At 44.5% G+C, this 22,792-nt stretch overlaps 1 protein-coding gene across 1 annotated transcript in view; it reads right to left on the reverse strand.

The window, feature by feature from the left end:
• The window catches only part of LAMA1 (laminin subunit alpha 1), a 154,012-nt gene extending 131,330 nt beyond the window's left edge, over positions 1-22,682 (reverse strand). Inside the window, exon 1 of the mRNA XM_024763670.1 lies at positions 22,610-22,682. Coding sequence (XP_024619438.1) covers positions 22,610-22,682 — 73 coding nt within the window. The remainder of the gene's footprint in view (positions 1-22,609) is intronic.
• Positions 22,683-22,792: the final 110 nt, after the last annotated feature.

The following is a 22,792-nucleotide window of genomic DNA, read 5'->3' on the forward strand; positions in this document are numbered from 1 at the left end:
CCGGGTACAATCCCTGGTTGGGGAACTGAGATCTCACAAGCCGCACGGTGTGGCCAAAAAAAAAAAAAAATTAATTAAAAAAAATAAAATAATAAATAGAAAGAAAAAAAAGAAAGAAAAAGATGGTAAGTTCACATGCTGAGTGGAGGGAGCCCTATAGGAAAGCAGTATATATGTCAATTTCATTTACATGAAGTTCTAGGACAAGCAAAGCTCATCTATAGGAAAAACCGAAGAGCAGTTGCAAAGGATGCGGGCTAACCGTGAAGGGACTGGAGGGAATTTTGTGGGGTTGGGCTCCATTCTCTACCTGATAAAGGTTTGCGTTGCACAGGCACACGCAGGTGTGAAAAATCACAGAATGCACAAGGTTTGGGTAGATTTGTGTATTCCGCTATAGGTTGATGTGACCTCAAAAAATAAAAGTCATAAAAAAAAATTTTTTAAGAAGAGTCATAAAAATATTGATGCAAATGCTGAACAGTTTAGGAGCAAAGTATACTTAGGTCTTTAACTCACTTGGAAATGCATCAAAAAATTAACCTGGATTGAAGGGTAGAGATGGATACATGGATGGACAGGTGAGGAAGAGAGTAGGTAAATGTTCGTTGCAGAATCTAGGTAGGAGCGTAGATGTTCACTGTACAGTTCTTTCCACTTTTCTGATTGAAAATGTTCATAATAAAATGTTGGGAAAGTAGGTTTTAAGACAAGGTTCAAATGACCCAAAACCCGTATTTGCCACTGAAATTCAAGCAACTTTCACTTAGGACATCCATCCTGTGTTCACTTTGTTCCAGGTGCCTCTGCTAGTACTTACGAGGTCTTTCCTATGATTATCTAGGATTTCTCTCTCTTTGCTTTCTTTACTTCCTGTTTGTTTTGGTGAAGAAAACATTAGAACACAAAGAACCAGTTTTCAAAATTCTCTTCAAGTCAGTATGAATCTCTCTCTGTCTTTGTATAATCTCTTTGTCTCCAGAGATTTTTATCTTTAAGCAGCTGATCCAAACTCTTCAGAAAACAACCTTTGGATGACTGTGAGAAAAATAACTCCATTGGGTTCTTTAGAGATTTGACTTTATCTTGGTAAAGAGGATCATAGCAGTGAAGATTCTATAAAGTTCTAGAAAGGATGGGGCAGGTGATACAGAAGAGGTGTTCTTCACGAATGGATGTTGTGAACTCAGGTAGTGTGAGAAGGAGGGGTTTCAGTTAAGCGGGCTTCCTCTAATTTACCAGAACTTGACTCAAGGTCACAGAAGATAAACTTTTCTTTATAAAGGATATAGAATCAATATTATCTCTAAAATATTTCTTTTCCAGTGAAATTTGAAAAAGCACAATATAATTTTAGTAATCTAGAAGGAATTCATGTATTTAATTTTTACTTTTTAGGTACTGCTTAATATTTTCAATGACCTTTTCTTTTTTTTTTCCTTTGGCCATGCCTCATGGCTTGTGGGATGTGGGATCTTAGTTCCCCAACCAGCAGTTGAATCCAGGCCCTCAGCAGTGAGAACGCGGAGTCCTAACCACTGAACCGCAAGGGAGTTCCCAACCTTTTCTATTACAAATATTTTAATAATTTAAATTATAAAATAAAAATGGTTATTTTTATGAGTTTCTATATTTAAAAAAAACTCACCATGCAACTATTAAAAAAAATAACTTATGGTTCAGTCAAAATAAAAATATAAATAGAAAAAAAATAACTTATTAGGTAGTCTTCCAAAGAATTTTCACATAAAACAGAGCTACCTATTAGCAGTTCTATCCTAGGAGAATGGCCCTACTCAAATCAATAGACCCTTAGCCTCTCAATAGAAAATAGTTATGGAATATTGTATTCTAGAGCATTACTCTTAATTTTGAAACATAACACAGACTTACATCATATAAAGTTTTAATATGTTGTGTATTTTTTCGTTTTTAACTTAAAGTTGGTCATTTTTATCATATTCTTTTAAAGGGATTTCTTTGTCAATTAAAAAGGCTTTATGAAAAAATTTATGCAGGTCCCCAAATTATTATTTTTCTCAACCAGTAGTTAGACACTTACATTTTAGGCAATGATCTAGTTCCTAAAGCGACATGTAATTCTTGGGAGTCGTACTTACATGGGGGGAGGAGCTGATATTTATTCTGTTTGGTACCGAGGTAAATATTAATTTTAATAACTGTGGTGTTACATCCAAATAGCTGCAGCGGTGTTTTCCAGGCTCTGGACCACGTCTATGCATTTCGATTTGCAGTGCAATCAACTCTACCCCTTCCCTTCTCACAGACTAGCCAAGCAAGGAGAAGAAAAAAGGTCACAGGAACTAATTTAACAATGCATTTCTCTATCAACAAATCCTTTACTAGTTAACTAAAAAAATGTTCCCACTTTCTCTTTTTTTCTCCCCCTCCAGTTGCTGGACATCAAGAGAACAGCCCACTTCCTGCCCGGAGCTCCCCCCACCCCGACCTGCAAGGGCCTTGAGTTATTGGGGAGGTGGAGGGTGAAGGGGGTGGGGGTCAGGAGGGCACCTGCCTCTTTACTCAGGAGCCTGTGCTCTGAGTCACTGAGAAAAAGAAGTTTAAACCTTGTGAACATAACATAACTTTGGTGAATAATATCTCAATTGTAGGAATCAGGTAGGTCTTACACTAGACAGGTTTTAAAGCACTTCCATACCTCCTTACCTGGCTGGTATTCTAAAAACACTTTTAATAAAAAGAAAGATAAGTCCCTTTGTTAGCATGGTTGTGTAGAAACACCCTGAACTGACTAATTTCTAAAATCTATAGGGTTGCCTTTCACTAAAACTAAATCTTTCTTCTCAGATAAGCTCATATTTGGGGAAAAAAAAAATCACTAAAAATTATTCCTTACCTATTACATTTGCTCTCACTTCATAGTTCTAGAATAATTATTATTCCTTGTTGCATATGACCACAGCTGCTAGAATATGAAAGAGAGTTGGAAATTTGTACTGGAGGAAGCATGTTTGAAGAAGAATTTTTAAAAATTCCTCAGGTTGCTGAACCTTTTCAAAGACTACTGAAATATTTCAATAAAGGGCAACTAACGTGAGCTTCAGGTAGGGGGAGAAATAGGAAATCAAACGGTCAGAAAGGGCACTGGGATCAAGAACCTGCCAAGAACAAAAGTTCGGCTTTACACATAAAAATCAAAGGCAGAACGAGGTCTGCAGCAGGCACATGTGACACAGTTTCCCATCACTTGGCCGTGCACTTAATATATTAGACGACTATACATTTTTGTTGAGAGACATTATTTACTTTAGTTAGTGTTAACTGTGATTTGTACTTTTGCCCCCATTCGGGACACACAATGGAATCATTTTTCCGCCCCTATACTTAACCAGTAGCTAAAGACTTCATGACACCAAACTCCATCGAGCATGAAATAAATTCCTTCTCACTCACCAGGAGTTTCTTTTCTTTTTTAAAACCCTTTATTCACAGTCTGGGTCCACTTGGCCTTCTTAAATGCATTTTAGGACCACTTTCATCTACTGGAAACTCCCTCATTAATAGTAGGTGAAAACTACCACGAAACTGAGGGCAAAAAAATGCTACTACACATGATGAGTGCGGTTTTTAGCTGAGATACTTTCCACATTGAATAATTTGTTTTTAAAAGTTTCTGGGCTTTTTCCCAGTAAAAAATATTTTTGCTATCTTAAAAATAGGGTATCTAAAATACTGACTAGCGCCAAGGTGCAAGGCTCACGGCAGCAGTTTCTTTATCAATATTTCTCAGATTATTCAGGGCCAACCGTTCGTGGCCTTAATGCATTTGGGGTGTAAGAGAAGCATGAGTTTTTTCTAATGAGTTTTTTTTTTCTTTTTTGGAATAAAAAAATTTTGGGGGTTCTACCAAATGTTATATTTGTCTAATCCATACTCAGAGTCATTGTGATATTCTGAAAAGGAAACGATTTGCAATTCTAAGGTAAAGTATCTGGGAAGATATGTTCAGATCGTTTTTAATGGCATATTTAATATCTAACCTGGAGGTGTCCGGGCTTAAAATGGACTGTCCATTCTAATCATGGGTTTACTATCACCTCTATTAGAATCACTAGTGCCTGTAACAGCAGCTTTGGGTAAGAAGTGAGCATTTGGGATTTTGAGTCAGAAAGCCCTTGGCTTGAATTCCGGGTCTACCAGTTGCCTGCTGAGGGCTTCCCCTCTCAGTCTCCTTGTCTGTGTAATGAGAAGCACTATGCCTGGGAATATTTATGAGCATTAAATGAGACTGTGTCATAAAGGGCCTAATACATTGTATGAAGGGCTCAATAAATAATTGCTATGATTATTTTCATATTATCATTGGATATCACTAATACAAATATAATTAGACTTTCATGATTATATTTCATCTATTGGAGTCTCTGTATCTCTGATTAAGTTTTAGATGAAGTAGTTGGTTTGCATTTAAGGGTCATCAAGTACGAAAAGGATCTACCTTTAAAGAGAAGAACCATGCAGCCCAGAAAGCTGTGCATCATGAAAGAGGAGTGGAGGAAACTCAGACCCTCGGGTCACCCCACCCTCCTCCAAGGCAGGGTGTCCCTGCACGGAAGGCTGAGCAGGAGTGTTCGCCCGACTCACTCATCCCACCTCACCCTCCGGCCCTCCCTCTCCTCTTTTCCTTCTTATTATTCTTTCTGTTGTTGCCTTTGCAACACTGTATAGCTGGATCCAAGTTAAACGTACATTTGTAAACAGCGATCCCCTCCTCTCATTTTTCTGTAAGCTGACAGGGAAGGCATCTCTGGGGTGACATTTGAGCAGCTGCCTCAAAAATAAGAAGGGACTAGCCATGCAGGGGTAGCACTATCGTTTAACACATCTGGCTTTCTTTGTATTCTCCTTGCATTAAAAACATGCTGAGAATAGGTCTGTGAGCTTTGTCAAAGGGGTCCACTGGCGCCAAAAGGTCAAGCATCCAGGCAGGGAAAGCACTTCGGCTAAAGTGCTGGGAGCCAGGAGTTAGTTCATGGCGTAGGTGACTCTGTAAGTCTGCTTTCCCACCTCCTCTGCCAGGAACCTAGCTCATCCCTGGACAAGGGCAGCCAGGAGGATCCAGGTGGATTGTGAAGATGAGAGGGGCTTGGACCAAGGCAGGAGTTAATGTCCTGCTCAGGTGAAGTCCTCAGCCACCTGACCAGGTGGCCTGGAGAAGCAGCTGCCTCCAGCTCAGGGGCCCTAAGTGGAAAACGAGTCCTTAATGCCAGTTAGGCTGCAGGACCAGAAGACGAGATGCCTTGAGGAAACTAATGAAAACTTTCCCTCTCTCCCAGGGAATATAATCACCCTCATGAGATGTAGGTTATCATCTGATTTCCCACATTTGGCACACGAGCGTATTTTCAGGGCACGCTCTCTGTGGATGCTAAGGACCACACATGAAAGGAGAGAGGGGTAGAGACAGAGGAACGTTTAAACTGAAATTACTTAACAGTAATGCATCCCAACCCCTAAGATATGTTCAGGAGGCTCTTTACAAGCTGTGGCACAATTCATCTTAGCTCAAACTTTTTTTCCCAGAAAACAATACAAATATACCTGTATATTATGAAGTATGTGTATTTGAAAAATATTATAAATTAAACTGTTTTCCCACTTTTACTTCTAATTCATCAGCCATTGACAGCGGCTTCTGACAATAAGGGATTCCTTATTCCTGCTTCTTTCCCACAAGAAACCTACAACCAACATTTTGCCAAACAGAACTACACCATTTAAAGACATTCTATTTCAAGTTATTTATTATAAATTAAAATCACTTTAATCATTAGTTGTTTTGTTTATCAAATACCAATATTTTCAGAATGTTGAAACAATAAAACATCGACACTAAAGTTGAAATAGATGAAAGTTTTGCTTGCTTTGTGTCAAACAGGGCTTCTGTTTCCAATGAGAATTCTGCAAACTTACCAGTTATTTTATTTCTCAAAAAATCTACCACTTGGGAGCACTTGTGAAGGAAAGTGACTTGAGTCCCCTGTGGGCTGTAGCGGACCCCTTTCAGCCGAGACAGAGAATGAATGGCCCCTCCCTCCGTTCCCAAAAAGCAAATACTTGGTTTTTGGACGAAACCTATTTAATCATTGGTGGCTGTTAGTAAAAGAAAAAGCTTTAAAATATTCTAGGGATTCCAAGGCCCTTTCCAGCACAGTGGGAAAAAAAAAAAAAAAAGATGGGAAAGAGAGAGAGAAAGACCCCACAGGAACTTGAGGGAGAAGTCAAATCCCAGCTCCTGGGAGTATGGCATTTAACACCCTTGACTTTTTTTCTCACGTGAGAAGATGAAAAGAAATTTAATCTCAGAAAACCCAGATGGGGTGGTGGGCAAAGGGCCTTGGAAGGGTTCTGCCAGAGTCCATTTCCATAGCAATGGGCTCGAGGTGTCCTTGACAAAGACAGAGGTTTTCACTATAAGATAAACAAGCTATGAGGACCTAGGCCTGAATACTGTCTGCAGAAACTAACATCTTATCAAGACCCGCCTCCTCCTGCCACAAAGGTTCCTTAATGCTTATATTTGATGACACTGCGGGTTTTGACTCAATACCCAAGTTTAGTTGCAGAGACCATAACTACAATTCATCCATCAAGAGGTTTTCTCTTTTGTTGCCACAAAACTGAAATTTAAGGGCAAGAATTAAAAAGCTCTACAGGATCGAAATCACTATAGCACACAGGCAAAGCACAAAAGCACCTCAACATCCATAAGTATTTTGATATTTCATATTATTCCCATTACCCTGGGAAGCCACTGCCCCTCCTCCCTCCTCCTCCTCAGCTTAAAGGGAAATCCAAAAGCAAGTGCAGCCTTTAGGTGGAATGTTGACAGCTCTGTTGAATGAAAATGCAGTTATATTCTGCTTGTATCAATATCATTTATCATGTCTACAATGTTTATATCATTTGCTTAAATACCTAAAAGCATCAATTAATTCAACATTTCCTAACCAGCTAAACGCTTCCAAAAACCACCAACTTTTCTACGAATGCTTCAAGGTCTTAGTTATTTCTTCCCCCTTCTTCTGCCACTTCTGTGCTCCATTATATAAATTTTACTTGCTTATGCTTTAAAGCTTTGGCATGCTCTTTAGGGATGTACCCAAGGCCACTTCATGGGTGTGCAGTCGCCCTTGGTTTACAGCCCTGTTGACACTGTCTTGAAATTTCTCATAATGTAAACAAGGGGGCCCACATTTTCATTTTGCACCAGCTCTTAAAATTATGTAGCTGGTTCTGGATATGCCTTGTGAAAGCGTCAGTCAGGGACTGTCCTCACGAGCATCCATGGACCTCTGACTGGATCACTTGGCATTCGAGATGCCCGATGCATTACCGCTTCTAACACCAGGACAATGACCCCAAGGAGGCTGGATCCACCGGATTACAGCTCCATTTATTCCAGAACATACTGAGAGGGACAGCTTACAAACCACAAAAGCATTTGCAGTATCTTCCACCTCAGAGTCCAACAGCAGACAAACGCATTTGACAGCTAGAGTAAACACCCCAATCAAAAGTCCAGAGTCACATTATCTTGGTATCATTCTCACTGGGGTTGATAACACTGTACTTTCTGAGTTCTAGTACCATTGTTTTTTCTGAGATTGGGCTGCTTCTTTATCTAGATACATACGCTTAATGGGATAATCTTCTATTTTTTTAGAGCTATTACTAAGTCAAGGATGTATATGAGAACCGTGATCACTCTCTTCAGTTCCTGGCCTCACGCTGGCTCTTCACTCAACTTCAGTTCGGATTCTCCTCCTTTAAATCCCTCAAAATGCCCTCGTCAAGGTCTCCATCCCCAGCGTGCAGTTCACCTGCAGTTTACTGGACCTCACGGTAGCTTTTGTAAACAAGGACCCTTCTCTCTGGTTTAAACCCCTCTTCTTTTGGCCCTGTCATAACTGCAGACACCTAGTTCTTCCCTCTGTCACAGCAGCTTGCTGGCCGTCTCTGCCAGTGATCCAGACTCTCCCCATGACCCGATGTCCCAAGGAAAGCAGAAGAGGCCCATCCCCCATACAGGCACATTCTCAGGGGGAAAGCGGGAGGCGTATACTTTCCCCCAAAACTATTTACAAACACTATTTCGGTTTTCCACCCCACGTGCCCAGCACTCCCTTGTTCGATATGATTAGTCCCCATGTGGATAACAACAGAACAAGGCATCACACGCATGGGAAGTGAACACACTGTGTCCTGGAATGAGTGGAATCTCAACAGTGGCTAAAATAAATCCAGTATAAGTTTCACAGGGATAGATGCAGGACCTTCCACGTTTCCCCAAACCCACCTGCAAGCACAGCGCAATCTGGGTGAAGACGGAAAAGATGCTCTAGTTCCTGGTGACAGGGACACACAACATGAAAACGGTGCTATGAGAAAAGTGAACATGACCTAAGGTTGAATTAATAGAAAATGACCCTTGGCATCCACAGATTTGATCTTTATAATTGAACTATGCACAAGATTTACGAAAGTCTTTCTGTGCTCAACTGGGCAAAGAGAGGGTTGGAGCAGAGCTTCTCAAACTTTTATCAAATGAGCTGGAGATCTTGTTACAAATGCAGATTCTGATTCAGCAGGGCAGGGCTGGAGCTGAGCTACTTCCTGGTTAGGTATCTCCCTGGGGCTGCTACTCTGACTTCAGCAGATGAAATGGTCTCTTGGGGTTTTTCCAGCTCTAACTCTCTGGGGTTGGCCAATTCAGCCAAGCCCTGGAACAAAGTTCATCAGACTGATGAGTAAGATCACACTTCCTCCAGAGTCTTCTGTCACTATTTAACCAGATCTCCAGATTCCCCGCACTGCATTTATGTTTTGGAAACCTATGGCAATTATTTTTAGAGGGAATTCGGGACTTCGGTTAAAACAAAGTTTTTTGGCTTATAGTAAAGAGGGAAAAAAGGTCAAGGCCTCCAAAATTAAAGATGTAACATACAAACAAGGTCACCTGAGCATCAGCCAGGACAATCTATTAAAGCAAACCTGTTCGACCCGAGTGATGCTGCCACTGGCTGGTTCGTCCATGTTGAAAATGCTGCTATTGAAGACATGGTGAAATGCTTCGATGATGTTCAATTTGAAAGAAGGCTATGTACCTGCGCTGCCCAATGCTGACAGAGACCCAGCCCTTGCAGCCTGTCCTGTCCTGATGGTGCTGGTATTCTGACCTGATGTCTTTTCACAGAGGCCTGGAGGGGGCTTTACACACGGGGGTGGGGTGGGCCAGAGGGGACAGCACGGCATCCATCCCCTGGCTGCCCTGGGACCTTGCCTTTGAGCTTCCGGGACATGGTCCAGGTCTAGGTGACAGAGGAGAGGAAGCATTTTCAAAAGAGCCTCTGAGCAAAAACAGGGCCATCCTCAGAAGGTGGGGCCGTCTCCCCATCCTAGAGAGGAAGACAGCTGGAGAGACTTGGGAAAGGTCAAGGACACAGCAGTTCCCTTGAGCCCTCCGCCCCCATCATATTAAAGTAAGATTTCTAATATTATTTTTCTTTAATTTTCTGAATTTTCCCCTATATTTTCATTATGATAATAGGGAAAATTTAGTCTATTTCCACACATTAGTAGTGAATCAGAACCCAGCCTGGACCGCATGAATAGGTGACTCTCAAACAGGCCACATTTATATACAACTTCTCTTTTTATTTTTTAAATTGAAGTATAGTTGATTTACAATGTTTCAGGCGTACAGCAAAGTGATTCAGTTTTATATATATATGTGTGTGTGTGTCTTCTTTTTCAGATTCTTTTCCATTATAGGTTATTATAAGATATTGAATATAGTTCCCTGTGCTATATAGTAGGTCCTCGTTTCATATTCATCTTCTTTAATATATTTTCTTTTCAAACAAACCAGTAAAAACCAAATAGCCTGTCTTTCCTGCAAACTGCAGTAGGATTCACATATAGGTCCCCCACTTTGAGCAAAGTACACATCTTCAACAATGGACTGTGGACGGTGAGTTCTCTGTTTTAGTCCTAAGTGGCACTTTCCATACTTGCCCCTCCCCCGCGGGTCAGCACTTCAGCACAGACCTCCCCCTGCTGACTCTCCAATCCTCTGCCCTTTACACTGGACAAGCTGGCATGGTTAGGAGCCTAATTTGTTTACAGGAGGATGTCAGCCCTTCTTTCAACCTCTGAAATTGGTTCCCCACTGGCCAGTCCAGAACTTCTGTGAGTGCAGCAATTGTTCCCTCCTAGGGGTTGCAATTTCCAGAGCCCTCCCCGACTTGAATGTCTTGAAACCAAGGATGTAAACTGATTGACTCAAGATGAGCATCCTCTAAACATAAACAGTAACTAGTACAGTGTCTGAAATTAAGAAACTTCAATATAAAGACAGTGACTTGGTGCACGTGATATCGTGTGTGTGTGTGTGTGTGTGTGTGTGTGTTACTTAGGTTAAACTACCCATTTGCAGCTGGTATTAAAATCAATGATGTGTCTCTTGGGGTGGTCAGGGCGTATTCCAATAAGGAAGACTGTCCAGGGTCGGGGCACTCACCATAATGTTCTCTGTCTCCATCAACACCAATACTTTGCTAATTAGCGAGGAAAATATTTAAAATGGGCTATTAGTAAAATTAGTTGATTGTTAACAGAATCACGAACAACAGAAATAGAATCTCATAAAGAGAATTTCATGGTAGTCAAGATATTTATATAAATTAAAATATTTTAGTGGGACTTCTGGCTATGGTAAGTAAAGAGATTGACAAAAACAGTTATATAACTGAACAAAATTTTCAGAAACAACCATTTCAGGATTTTGAAACTAACCAACAACAAACAAGTTGGGAAGCTTTTCTTTATGAAAAGCTACTCTCTCTCTCAGACTGTGAGAGAGAGAGTAGCTTTCTGCCTGGGTCTACTCCATACTCACCCCCGCTCCCAGGGCAGGGTGAGCCCTGAAAACCAGCAGCTTTAGTGCTGGAGATGGACAGCTGACTTGATTTGGAGCAGAGAGTGGAAACAGATGCTCCGTAATGCTGACAAAGGTGTAAACTCAGTAGAAAACAAATGGGGAAACCCTGTAGTTCGGCTAGCTGAGGTTGCCATCCTAGTAGGGGAAGATACAGATGGCTAGACCAGCCAAACACTTAACAGGGGATCCTGGGCACATGGGCATCAAAGAAGGACCAGATCGGCTCTCCATACTTCCCAGGCTTTTTTTATTGAAAAAGAATAAAATAGTTAAGAAAAGATTTAACAAAGGAACTTCAAGACCAATACACTGAAAACTGTGAAACATTTCTGAGAGAAATTAAATAATATCTAAATGAATGAAGACAGGTTTCTTATTCATAGACAGGAAGACTCAGTATTATTAGACAGCACTTCTCCCCAAACTGATCTACAGATTCAATCTAATTCCTACCAAAATCCCAGCTGGCTCTTTTGTAGAAATTGACAAGCTGATACTAATGGAAATGCGAAGGACCTAGAACTATCAAAGCAATTTAGCAAAAGTGAATTGTGGAATGGCTTACATCACCCAGTTCAAAACTTATTACAAAGCCAAAGGAATCCAGACAGTGTGATGTTAGCACAGGGACAGACACATGGATCAAAAGAACAAAAGAGGGTCCAGGAATATACACTGAAAATCTATCTGATTCCTTCAAATATTATCTCAGAATTATTTGAATTTGAAATTACTTCATTTACAGAAAACTGTCTTACGCACAAATTTTCAGGGAATGTTTGACCACAGAAAACAAGGCACATCTTAACTTAGTCAATTTTAATAATTAAAACTAAACCAACAAGGTTGGAAACTACTAAACGCACACTAGATGTTATGCTCGTATTTCCAAAGAGAATAGGCCATTCTTCCATTCAGTAATAAGTGATTTTTATCACACAAAAATCCATCTGTGACATAAATTCTGTATGCCTTTGTTCTGTTCCTGAGAAGACCAGGCTGGCTTAGCCCAAAATGCCTGGAGGAGAACAGCTGTTCCCCACTTAAACGATGTCCTCCAAAGGCAGGCAGGTAGAGTTCCTTTAAACAAAAACTCTATATAAGAATGTAACTCCAAGAGCTAGTCAACAAATACCAACAAGACTGAAGTCAAGACAAAACAGAGTGTTCTACAGTCACCGTCTTCAAACTAAAAGGAAACACACTGCAGTAGAAATGCAGTGTTTAATCAGAGTTCTCTGTTCACAGTGACACTATTTTACAGCAATAAGTGGGGTGATATCGGTGGTCCAGGCATTCAGCAACAAAAATCCCTCCAGATTTGAACTGATGGACACACGTAGCCTAGGATTCCTTGGGCACTTCTTGTGCCTGCTTGACTACAGCTCTAGGGGTTCAAGGACCAGTGTGCAGAACTCTAGAAACTCAACAAATACCTATTGAATATGTGAGTTAATGAGTTGTGGGCTTGAGATGCCTAGAAGTCAGTGGCCCCAAATCTAGAAATAAGATTTTGTTAAATATAATCTGGGCTTCAAGCCTTATTCGTCATTCAATATTATTTCAATTACAAAAACGTAATCCTTTTTTCTCCTTTGTACTGAATTGGTATATGGGGAAAAAAAGGTGAATGATCTCTTCAAGCTGCGAAGCCCCTCCTGATTTCCAGATTCTGTGGCTCTTCTCTCTCTGTGTTGGACCCCGTCTGCGAGCAGGGAAAGTATCTGGACTTAGTGTTTCTGCTACTAGGTTGTCCCTGGTCATGTGTTTTGGTTCAGAATGTGAGCTTTGGTCCCGAGAATGTCTGACCATCTCCTACCGTAGCTTGGTTACCTGCATTCTTGTTCCCCATCCCTGCATCCTGTCTGGGTACCTGCTAAGGCCTCCCAGCCTTCTCGAGCTGGCATCTGTCCTTTCCCAGCCCATCTGTGCCCAGGAATCATCACTCTGCCTCTTCATTAGGGACTTTTCCAAATCCCAACCGCCTGTCTGTCTGAACCTCTCAATACTATCCATCCACTGGGTTCCCTCACAGCCCCTGGTGCTTGTCTGAATTGGGACTTTCATTCATTCATCCAACCAATATTTACAGAATCAACACTAAACGCCAGACGCTGAGTAGGTATTAGAAATAAGAACAAAAATCTCTGCCCTCCAGGAGAGACAGGCAAGGTAACAAACCGTTACAAAATGACGTGCTGGTCAGAGGTGTGCACAGATTGCTATGGCAGGAGCAGGAGGCACACCTGGATGACTGGGTGGACCAGAATAAGGCAGTGCCACAGGTGAACCACCATGTCACATTATGGGAACCACGGCTGCGTCAGAATGGCCCGAAGAGGGTACGCAGTGGGAGAAGCAGCTGTGGAGAGGTTGCAGCAGGGCCAGACCACAGAGGGCCGAGTAAGTCCTGCTCAGTAGAGCGAGAAGCCACTGTAACAGTTCCACAGGGACAGGATGACCCCATTAGCTTCACGGCCCGCTAACCCCTGGGAGGCTTCGGATGCCAACGGCTTTCTGGGCCCTGGGGAAACTTTTATTGGCCACATTAGACTCATCCCAGCATCTGCAGCCCGGCTACCCATTCCTGCAGAACCTGCCTCAACCCAGCAGATGGGCCGGGTCCAGATTCCGGCTCCATCAGTCTGGGGTTAGTCCAATACAGCACCCTCCAGTACCATTAAAACTTTAGGTGGGCGCTGGTCTGCAGGTCAGTGTAGGTGGGTTGTGGGTGTGTGTGGTGTGCGTGTGGTATGTCTGGTGTGTGTGGTGTGTGTCTGTGGTGTGTCTGGTGTGTGTGGTGTGTGTGGTATGTGTCTGGTGTGTGTCTGTTGTGTCTGGTGTGTGTGTGCTGTGTATTTGTGGTGTGTGTGGTGTGTGTGGTGTATGTGTGGTGTGTGCGGTGTGTGTGTGGTGTGTGTGGTGTGTGTGGTGTATGTGTGGTGTGTCTGGTGTTTGTGTGGTGTGTGTCTGTTGTGTGGTGTGTGTGTGGTGTGTCTATGGTGTGTCTGGTGGTTGTGTGGTGTGTGTCTGTTGTGTGGTGTGTGTGGTGTTTGTGTGGTGTGTGTCTGTGGTGTGTGTGGTGTGTGTGTGGTGTGTGTGTGGTGTGTGTCTGGTGTTTGTGTGGTGTGTGTGGTGTGTGTGGTGTGTGTCTATGGTGTGTGTGGTGTGTGCGGTGTGTGTCTGTTGTGTAGTGTGTGTGTGGTGTGTGTCTGTGGTGTGTGGGGTGTGTTAGGGACGTAGAAGGTAGAAAGGCTCTTATTTTGCTGTTGGAGCTTGAAGGGAAGTCATAAGCCAAACACTGAAAAAACCTTCTAACATGCAAATGACCAGGCCCCACTCCAGACCACATAAATTGTAGTCCCTGGGGTGCGGCGGGGGGGGGGGGGCCTGGGCACTCATGTGATTAAAATCTAACGCGCAGCCCAGACAGAGAATTTCTGAACTAACTGTACCTGCTCTCCACGCGCAAAGAGCTGGCCAAGCAGGTGAGCTGTGAGGCCCCCTGAGACAAAGGAAGTCTGGAGGAGTAGATGTCACCCAGCAGGGGGTTTGGTGAGGAAGCTAAGGCAGGGCACTCGCTGCCCCTCCCCTCACCCCACCCCCACGGGGCCTGCTTGCTGCAACCTGAACTTCTGTGACTGGGAGCAAGCAAAATACAGATGCTAACTTCCACCTGTGCTACTTGAATCCCCTCAACCATGATTTCTCATGGAGAACGTTCCTTTCTAGCTATGCACTTGGACTTCCTCAAAAACAATTCCATCAAGAATGTCCATAGTGGAATCATAATGAGGAAAGCAGCTGAGGAGGACCTCAGGACACACCCTGACTTGGGGCCTGGAAGGTTGAGGGTCCACTACACGTTTGGTGCATGCAACTGAGCAAGTGAATGAGCAAACACGGGGGAAAATCTAGAAACACTGACTAGAAATGACAACGATCCCACAAGAGAACATTATTCCCTACCCCAAGAAGGTATCAAGGATTTAAAATGCCAACTCCCTTACAAGAAAAGCAGTGGGAGCTCCCAAAGACATTTCACAACGTTCATGAATATCTCAAACTCTCCCTACCCCAAACTGCTAGGATGAACAAAAGTGCAGCCATGAAGCCAGGGCAGAGTTGTAAAGAGTTGGGAAAACTAGATAACGTACAAAAACAAAGACAGAAATGCCTGAACTGGAGATTCAGAAGGAAGGGGCTGAAGGATGGACAGTGGGAATTTTGAGGATGGGGAAAGAGTGATAGCCCACCACAGGACAGAGCAACAGGGACAGAAAGTACACCAAGTGGCAAAGATAGTTCTGGAAACAACTATTTAAACTGGAAACCCAACAGGCTCAGCTTGAAGGCCAGTTGGAAAATTCCTTCCGCCTCTGGTATCCAGATAGGAATAAGGTTTCCTGAAACAGATTCTAGATCCTACTCAGACCTGTGGAATCCTAATTCCCTCCAGTGGTATGAAATCTAGGAAGCTGGAGGACCTCCTGCCCCGAGAGGAGCCGGGCTCAGGGCTGGGTTTGCAATCCAGGGGCTGGGTAAGGGTTTCATCGTTGTTAAGGCAACCCCGTTGCCTCTGCGGGGGGCTGGGGGGGCGGTTTGTTGGCGTTACTGCCCTCTCACTGCCTAGGGCTCAGGTCCCAGCACTAGAACCTGTGCCCCCAAGTTATCTGTGTGTGGAAAGAAATGTGGGGAGCTAAGGTTTTGCTCTTTGAAAGAACAATGTCCCCTCTTTTTGACCTTGATCGATGGCATTCTGGGCAAGCCATCCACAAGAGGACCAGATGGCAACTCTGGCTGGATGGGAACCCCGACTGATCACAAAATACAATGCAAGTTCAAAAATGGCCATAGAGGCCATAAAAACAAGGCTGCCCTGGGGCGGGGACCAACTGGCCATGGGGGATCGGCTCAGGCTTCAGGTACAGAGTGGGGATGCCGCTCAAGTGAGGGAGTCATGGGAACAAATCACACAGCCCAGAGTCAATACCTGACTTTGTGAATCTGGGGGGATGACGGACGGCTGTGGCCAGCGGGTGAAGCCAGGGGGTGCATTATGAAGACAGTGGTTAAGGAGCACCAGTCTCACTGCCATGTGGGACTAGATTAGAAGAGCGGATGCTGCCATCAGAGACTTATTCCAAGTGGCTGGTTATAGTCTTCTGGACAGACAGTGATCATCTGCAGTGTAATAAAGAGGAACAAAGGCAAAAACACCAAAAAAAAAATCAGGGACCTTTTTAAAGGAAAAAACAAAAATGCAGAGGGATGATTTAGATAGGGGGAATACCAAAAAGAGAAAAGAAAGAAAAGGAAGATGAAACCAAGGCGACCGAAAGAATGCCATAAACTGGGAGAAACAGGGAAAGAAGTCATTGGAGCAGGAAAGAATTCCTGTGCTGGGCCTGAGATAACAAGAGAATCGCTTTTAGTGAGTAAAATCCTGCCATTACGAAGAGGTTGGAAGACATTTAAAAGTGGGGTGTACAGTAATCAGCATTGTGGAGCGAGGTTTTTCTCCTTTCTGAATGTCCCCTCTTAACTAAAAAAGATCTGCTAAACTTAAGCATCTTTTATATTGTTGTAAAGAGTTTCCTGAGGTTCTGGCAGGAAATTATGGAGCAATGCAACAAAATGCAGGAAATCCTTCAGGGAATGGGAAAAGATGGCACTTTCCATAAATACTCATGGAGCTAAATCTGACATTCCCATCAGCAAGGCAGGAGGTTCTCTGGCACAAGAACTGGAGTCATACTGCCTGCTGGGCCAGCAGATCCGACTTCAAAGATAAGTTCAGGAATGAAGAGATTCAGACTTCAAATGGTTGAATCAAAAAAGGGAAAAAATGCACACACACGCTGAAATCAGGATCTGATGTGTTTCCACAGCATCGTTTCTGGATTAGCCTCTGAGGTAAATGCTTACCTAGGCAAGAATGTTATCCACCACGCTGGTGTGGAATCTCAGTGTTTCCATTGTCTGTCTCCTGCCCCTAAGCAAGACACAAAATCACTGGGAACAAGTTACCCCAAAGAAAGCTCTCCCGATCCAGCCCTGAGAAAACAAAGACGCTGGTGGCAAGCATCTGTGCCATGAAATGGTTACTCTGAGTGCTGTCACCTCAGTACAAAGGACATGAAGATGCAATGAACCCAGCTGGAGTGCAGCATTTTACACTGAAATAGCTCCCTGGCAGGCATGTCCCAACAGAACCCAAGTTCACGAACTTACCTAAATTACTTCTATAAAGGAGTTTCTTCTCCTCATTAATTTTGAAATGCATTTATTTACTCAATTGTCCATGGATACACGCTAGGATTTTAGAAGTAAAACAAGTAAAATAATTATTTGCAAGCATGTAAATAAGCTACATACATCCTTCTTAGGAGACTATAGTTTATCTTGTTCATCCAAACATTTCTGAGGAATATCAGTAACAGGTCCAGCTAAGGTCTCAGAGCAAGAGTTCTCTCTGGTTATCTCCACTTAACTTTGTATTCAAGGTACAGGTACAGGCTTAACTTTATTCATCAGGAATTATTATTATTACTTGTTGTTGTTGTTGTTTTGTGGTACGCGGGCCTCTCACCGCCGAGGCCTCTCCCGCTGCGGAGCACAGGCTCTGGATGCGCAGGCTCAGCGGCCATGGCTCACGGGCCCAGCCGCTCCGCAGCATGTGGGATCCTCCCGGACCAGAGCACGAACCGGCGTCCCCTGCATCGGCAGGTGGACTCTCAGCCACTGCACCACCAGGGAAGCCCAGGAATTATTTTTAAAATTTAAGTTTTTCTGTGTCTGCCATTGTCGTTCCAGTAATAAATCATACTTTTTGGAAAAATAAATAACACACTATCCTTAACTTCTGATAGAGTTATTCTTAAACTTAACCTCTCTACATCATAAATCGTCTAAATATATATTTTTTAAATTATTTACAGCTTCAGGAATAGCTTATTAATGCTACAGTAAGCAATACTTTCAGAAGGAGTACAGGGTCATGAAAGCAATCAATGAGCTAGTTTTTAAATTCCAAAAGATCTAGGAAACAAGGCTCTAATACCGTCAAAGGCCACGTTGAAAGGGACAAGTTGGAAAGTGAAAAGTCGGTAAGTGTAGACATTGATTAAGTGATGCATTTAACATCCGGCAGGAGGGATATTAAAGAAATAGCATGAAGGAAGGGCAGTGGAGATAGGAAGAGTGTTTCCTGTTTTATCAGGAAATAACTAGTACCTTTCTTATACTATTAGGAAGTGCTAGGGAAGAAGCAGGTTTTAGGAAGTAGCTTGCTTTTAGGAGTTACATGAAGAAACATGTAAGGAAAGATACTCAAGAAACTCAAAACCGTAGTTGCCTCAGAAGTAGGTGACTTAACCTTTTCTATATACCCTTTGGTATCTTTTGAACTTTGTACCATGGGCATGATTACCTATTCAAAAATAGTTTTTAAAGTTACTTGATTCGTGAATAAAGATATTAATCTCAATGTGGCTCAACCAAGACAGGCACAGCGATGGACACCCAGTTGGGAATAAAACAGCCCCTGCCCTCAGGAAGCCCAGGTCAGTGGGTGAGACAGATCAGTGAGCCACTTGTTTAGGCCACCAGGAGAAGGACAACAATAATGCTAAGGGACCAGAGCACCAGGAGTCCAGGGAAGGGCACATCATAAATACTTCAGCAATGACGGTACCGGGGAGGTTTCTGGGCGTTTTAGACTGCAAATGGGAGGCTTGCCCAGCACTGAATAGCCCATGTGCCCGGCATCACTGGTCAGCTATGAACAGGGGCACGTTCGTCCCCAGGTAACACCCTGAGCTCTGGGCCAGCAGGCCAGCTGGGTCCCAGCCTCCTCCTTTAGCCCCATGGGATTCTCCAATGTCATTTTGTATGTCTGTGTTATGAAATCAGGAGTTTGAGAGGCGTTAGTCCAAGCCTATAGGGTGGTACTTCTAGAAAAATCACGGTGATGGTGGTGCCGAAGATGGAGAGGAGAGGAAGAGGGAGGCCCAATGAGAGAATCGTCACAATATTTCATGGGAAAGACAAACAGTTCCTGAGCCTAGTCAGCAGTGGGGACAAAAATGGGAGATGGATTGCACAGATTTTCAAGAGGTAAAATCAACAAGTCTTAATGCCCAAATGAATGTGGGTCCAGGATGGTGAGGACGCACCACAGGCGGCACAGTTAAGACCATCACCATGGACTGCGTGCCTATGATGCTGACATGCCCAACGCTGGGCCAATTTTCTCCCTGTGTTACTGAATCACATCAGTTCTCTGCATTTCACAGATCCAGAGATGCTGAGAAACTTAACCAACATCATGGCTCATCAAAGTGACAGGTCTGGCATTTGAGCCCAAGACTACTTGATTCCAAACCCAGACTCCAAATTCCAGAGAATACAGCTGGCAAGAGGGCCTCTCCCAATAGTTCTGTGCAAAATAGTAATAATGATGCTTAGATAATGCTTATTGAGGGCTGATCCTGGGTTAGGCACTGTTCTAAGAACTTATCTTGCATTCTTTCATTTCATCATGAACAGCCTCTCCAAGGAGGCACCATTACTACTCCCACTTACAGATGGTGAAACTAAAGCACAGAGAGGTTAAGTAACTTGCCCAATTTCCCACAGCTTGTAAAGCCAAAAAGTAAAACACCTAAAGCTTAAAGGCATATCTTGTCCTTTCTCCATAAAAACCTACTGTAGGGCTTCCCTGGTGGCACACTGGTTGAGAGTCCGCCTGCCGATGCGGGGGACACGGGTTCGTGCCCCGGTCCGGGAGGATCCCACATGCCGTGGAGCGGCTGGGCCCGTGAGCCATGGCTGCTGAGCCTGCGCGTCCGGAGCCTGTGCTCTGCAACGGGAGAGGCCACAACAGTGAGAGGCCCACGTACCGCAAAAAAACAAAACAAAACAAAAAAACCTACTGTAGATGATAATGAATATCTGTAGAAACTTATGAATTATTCTAAAATTGTAGGGTGTCTCAAGGAAGATTACCTTGAAATAAGTGGTCATATAAACATTTTACAATACTGGCGATTCTAAGAGTGGCATGAGACACTATGGAACAGCATGTGTTTATCTCATATCCTTGTTGCATTTGAATTCTCGATGGTGCTATATTAACTACAGATGTAGGCTTTATATTAATGTCTGGAAAAGTGGAAGAGAAAAAAGGAATGGGCCAAAGTCTGGGATACGTAGGAAGTGGGCAGTGATGTTTTTATTACACAATCCTTGTTTCCAACTGCTAAAATCAGTATTTTTTCTTGGTCCTTACTTGGGGAATACAGCTACAGGAAAGAAAAATGCACCTTTGGAAGCCATTCAGGTACATACTTCACTGGAGAGCACATACATGCTAAATTTGAATGCTACATCATTTATGAGAATGAAGTAAATTTCCTCTAGTCATAGAACAGATTTTTTCCCCTATCCTTGGAATTGTCTATTTTTACTAAGAAAAAAAAAAAAAAAACCCAGTTCAAAACAAGAGCTGCTGAGCTGACCTGTGAAGCAACTATAATCCATGTAAATGCCAGCTGTGGACGTAACACAACATTATTGTTAGAAATATACCACCTAGTATTTTATACTTAGGAATAGCTCACTTTGCACAGGTTACATCTCAAAGGAACTGAGCTATTGGGTCACATACCATGATATGTAAAGTAATCCAGAGAGGCTGTGAAATGATAGAGAATTCCTAATAATCTGAATGCTATAGGATGATTGTTTTAAAAAATATAAGCACCAGATAACTAACTCACTGATGATACTAGTCAGAATTATTTTATTATTATATTATGACCAGATTACCCCATTTCACTAGTCATTCATGCTATATACATGGGGTCCCAACTTATATTTTAAAAAGTCAAAACTCCCTTAAAGGTGCCTGTTAGGAAGGGTGATGGTTGTGGGGTGAGGACTGAAAATCTGGAAGGTAGTGTGAAGGATTCAAAGGCTCCCACGCAGTGGGTGGTTTTCCGCAGCATCTTAAAGCAGGAAAGCCCCACGCGGTCCCACTTTCTCCAAACACCATTCACAGCCGCCCAGGCCAAGTGCTGAGCCCAGAGGGGGGCGGAAAACACTCAGGGCATCTCCCCAGTCCAGGACTTTCAATTTCTTAGAACAAGGAAGCTGAGTCCAGCTGCTCTCCCTCCACCCTGTGGGAAACCAGGCTTTTCACTGTCAGCAACCCAAGAGAAAGGCGCTCAGCTCGAAGAGTCCAAGCCCGCTCTCCCGCAAGGCCGGCCCCTTTCTTCCCGGGATAACTATGTAAATTCCCTGCATCCCTGCCCCCGCCTCGCGCAGAACGGACGCCCAGCCATTCAAAGCGTGTCGCTCGCTCCGGTCCAGCACTTCCACCACGAATGCGCCAATGAATGGGACGGGCTACAGAGTTCACAGCTCAGCACGATGCCAAACACCCATCTTTCCCACGGGGTATTTCGCGTTCTGCCTGCCTACTTTTTTTTTTTTTTTAAATCGGAGTTTAGTTGCTTTACAATATTGTGTTAGTTTCTACTGTACAGCAAAGTAAATCAGCTATACGTATACATATATCCCTTCTTTTTTGGATTTCCTTCCCTTTTAGGTCACCACAGAGCCTTGAGTAGAGTTCCCTGTGCTATACAGTCGGTTCTCATTAGTTATCTATTTTATACATAGTGTATTGGCATATATACACCGCCTACCTACTTTTGGCCTGCACTTTCCGCCGTTTTTAATGGCACGTGTATTTGTGGGAGCATGCCCGCGGTCACGTATTGCATACATTAAGACGTTTTCAACAAATATTTGTGACCGCCTAGCCAACAGCCGGCGCCGAGAAGCCTTAGCCTCTGGGGAAAGCGGGCACGGTGTTGTCCACAGAAACCGAAGGGGGGTTTCCCTTTCTCTGGGGCACTGACAGAAGCTTTGAAAGTTCGCTTCGAGTTTCTGTTCTTCGCCAACGTTGCCCCGCGAGTCAGCGTGTCCGCGCAGCCAGCCAGCGTCCAAGTTCCCGCTCCCTCACCCCGAAGTGACCACCGTCTATGCTGCGAGGGAACGGCCGTTTCGGTCACTTCGGGGCCTGCACCCAGCGCGCCCGGGAGGCGCGTCCGGGCCCTGTACGCCGCCCGCGGCCGGTTCCCACGTCCGCTCCTCCCCGCGCACTACCCGTGCGCCGGCCCGCCCCGAGGGGCCATGGGACCGCCCCCTTTCCCGGCCGCGGACCACCAGCTTTCCGCCGCCGGTCGGTGGCGGGGACTCTGTGGGCGCCTTTCCCATTCATTCTCCGCCCACCCGCCTTGGCCCAGACCGAGAGCTGGGCCAGCGCGGCTCTCCATAGGGGCTACCAGGTCGCCAAGCCAGACCCGGGGACCCAGAGCCCGAGGAGGGGAAGCCCGAGGCGCGGATGAGGGGGCTGCGTCCGTCAGGGGTGCTCCCCTAGCCCTTTCCCCCCCACGGCCGGGCGACCTTTCCAGGGGCCGCACGGGAGACCCACGTGTCTGGTCCCCGGTCAGGGGTGAACGCGGATGCGCGCACCGACCTCAGGCGCGGCCAGGCGTGGGGCTTTGTCCCGTAGCCTCCCGCCCGCCAGGGGACCGGGACGCGACCCGGGCTCACCTCTCTGCTGGCCCTGCACGGCGACCCAGAGCAGCGAGGCCAGGAGCGCCAGCCCCGCGCCGCCGCCACGCATCTCGTCTCTGCCGTTCGGGTGACTCCGGGGAAAAAGCGGCGACCGCACGCCGGGACTCTGCGGAGCGCGAGTCTGCGCTCTTGCGGGCCCCTCGGACACACCCCCGCCAC

This window comes from Neophocaena asiaeorientalis, unplaced genomic scaffold (assembly GCF_003031525.2).
Source record: "Neophocaena asiaeorientalis asiaeorientalis breed wild unplaced genomic scaffold, Neophocaena_asiaeorientalis_V1.1 scaffold110, whole genome shotgun sequence".
In the NCBI taxonomy this organism is placed as follows: domain Eukaryota; kingdom Metazoa; phylum Chordata; class Mammalia; order Artiodactyla; family Phocoenidae; genus Neophocaena; species Neophocaena asiaeorientalis.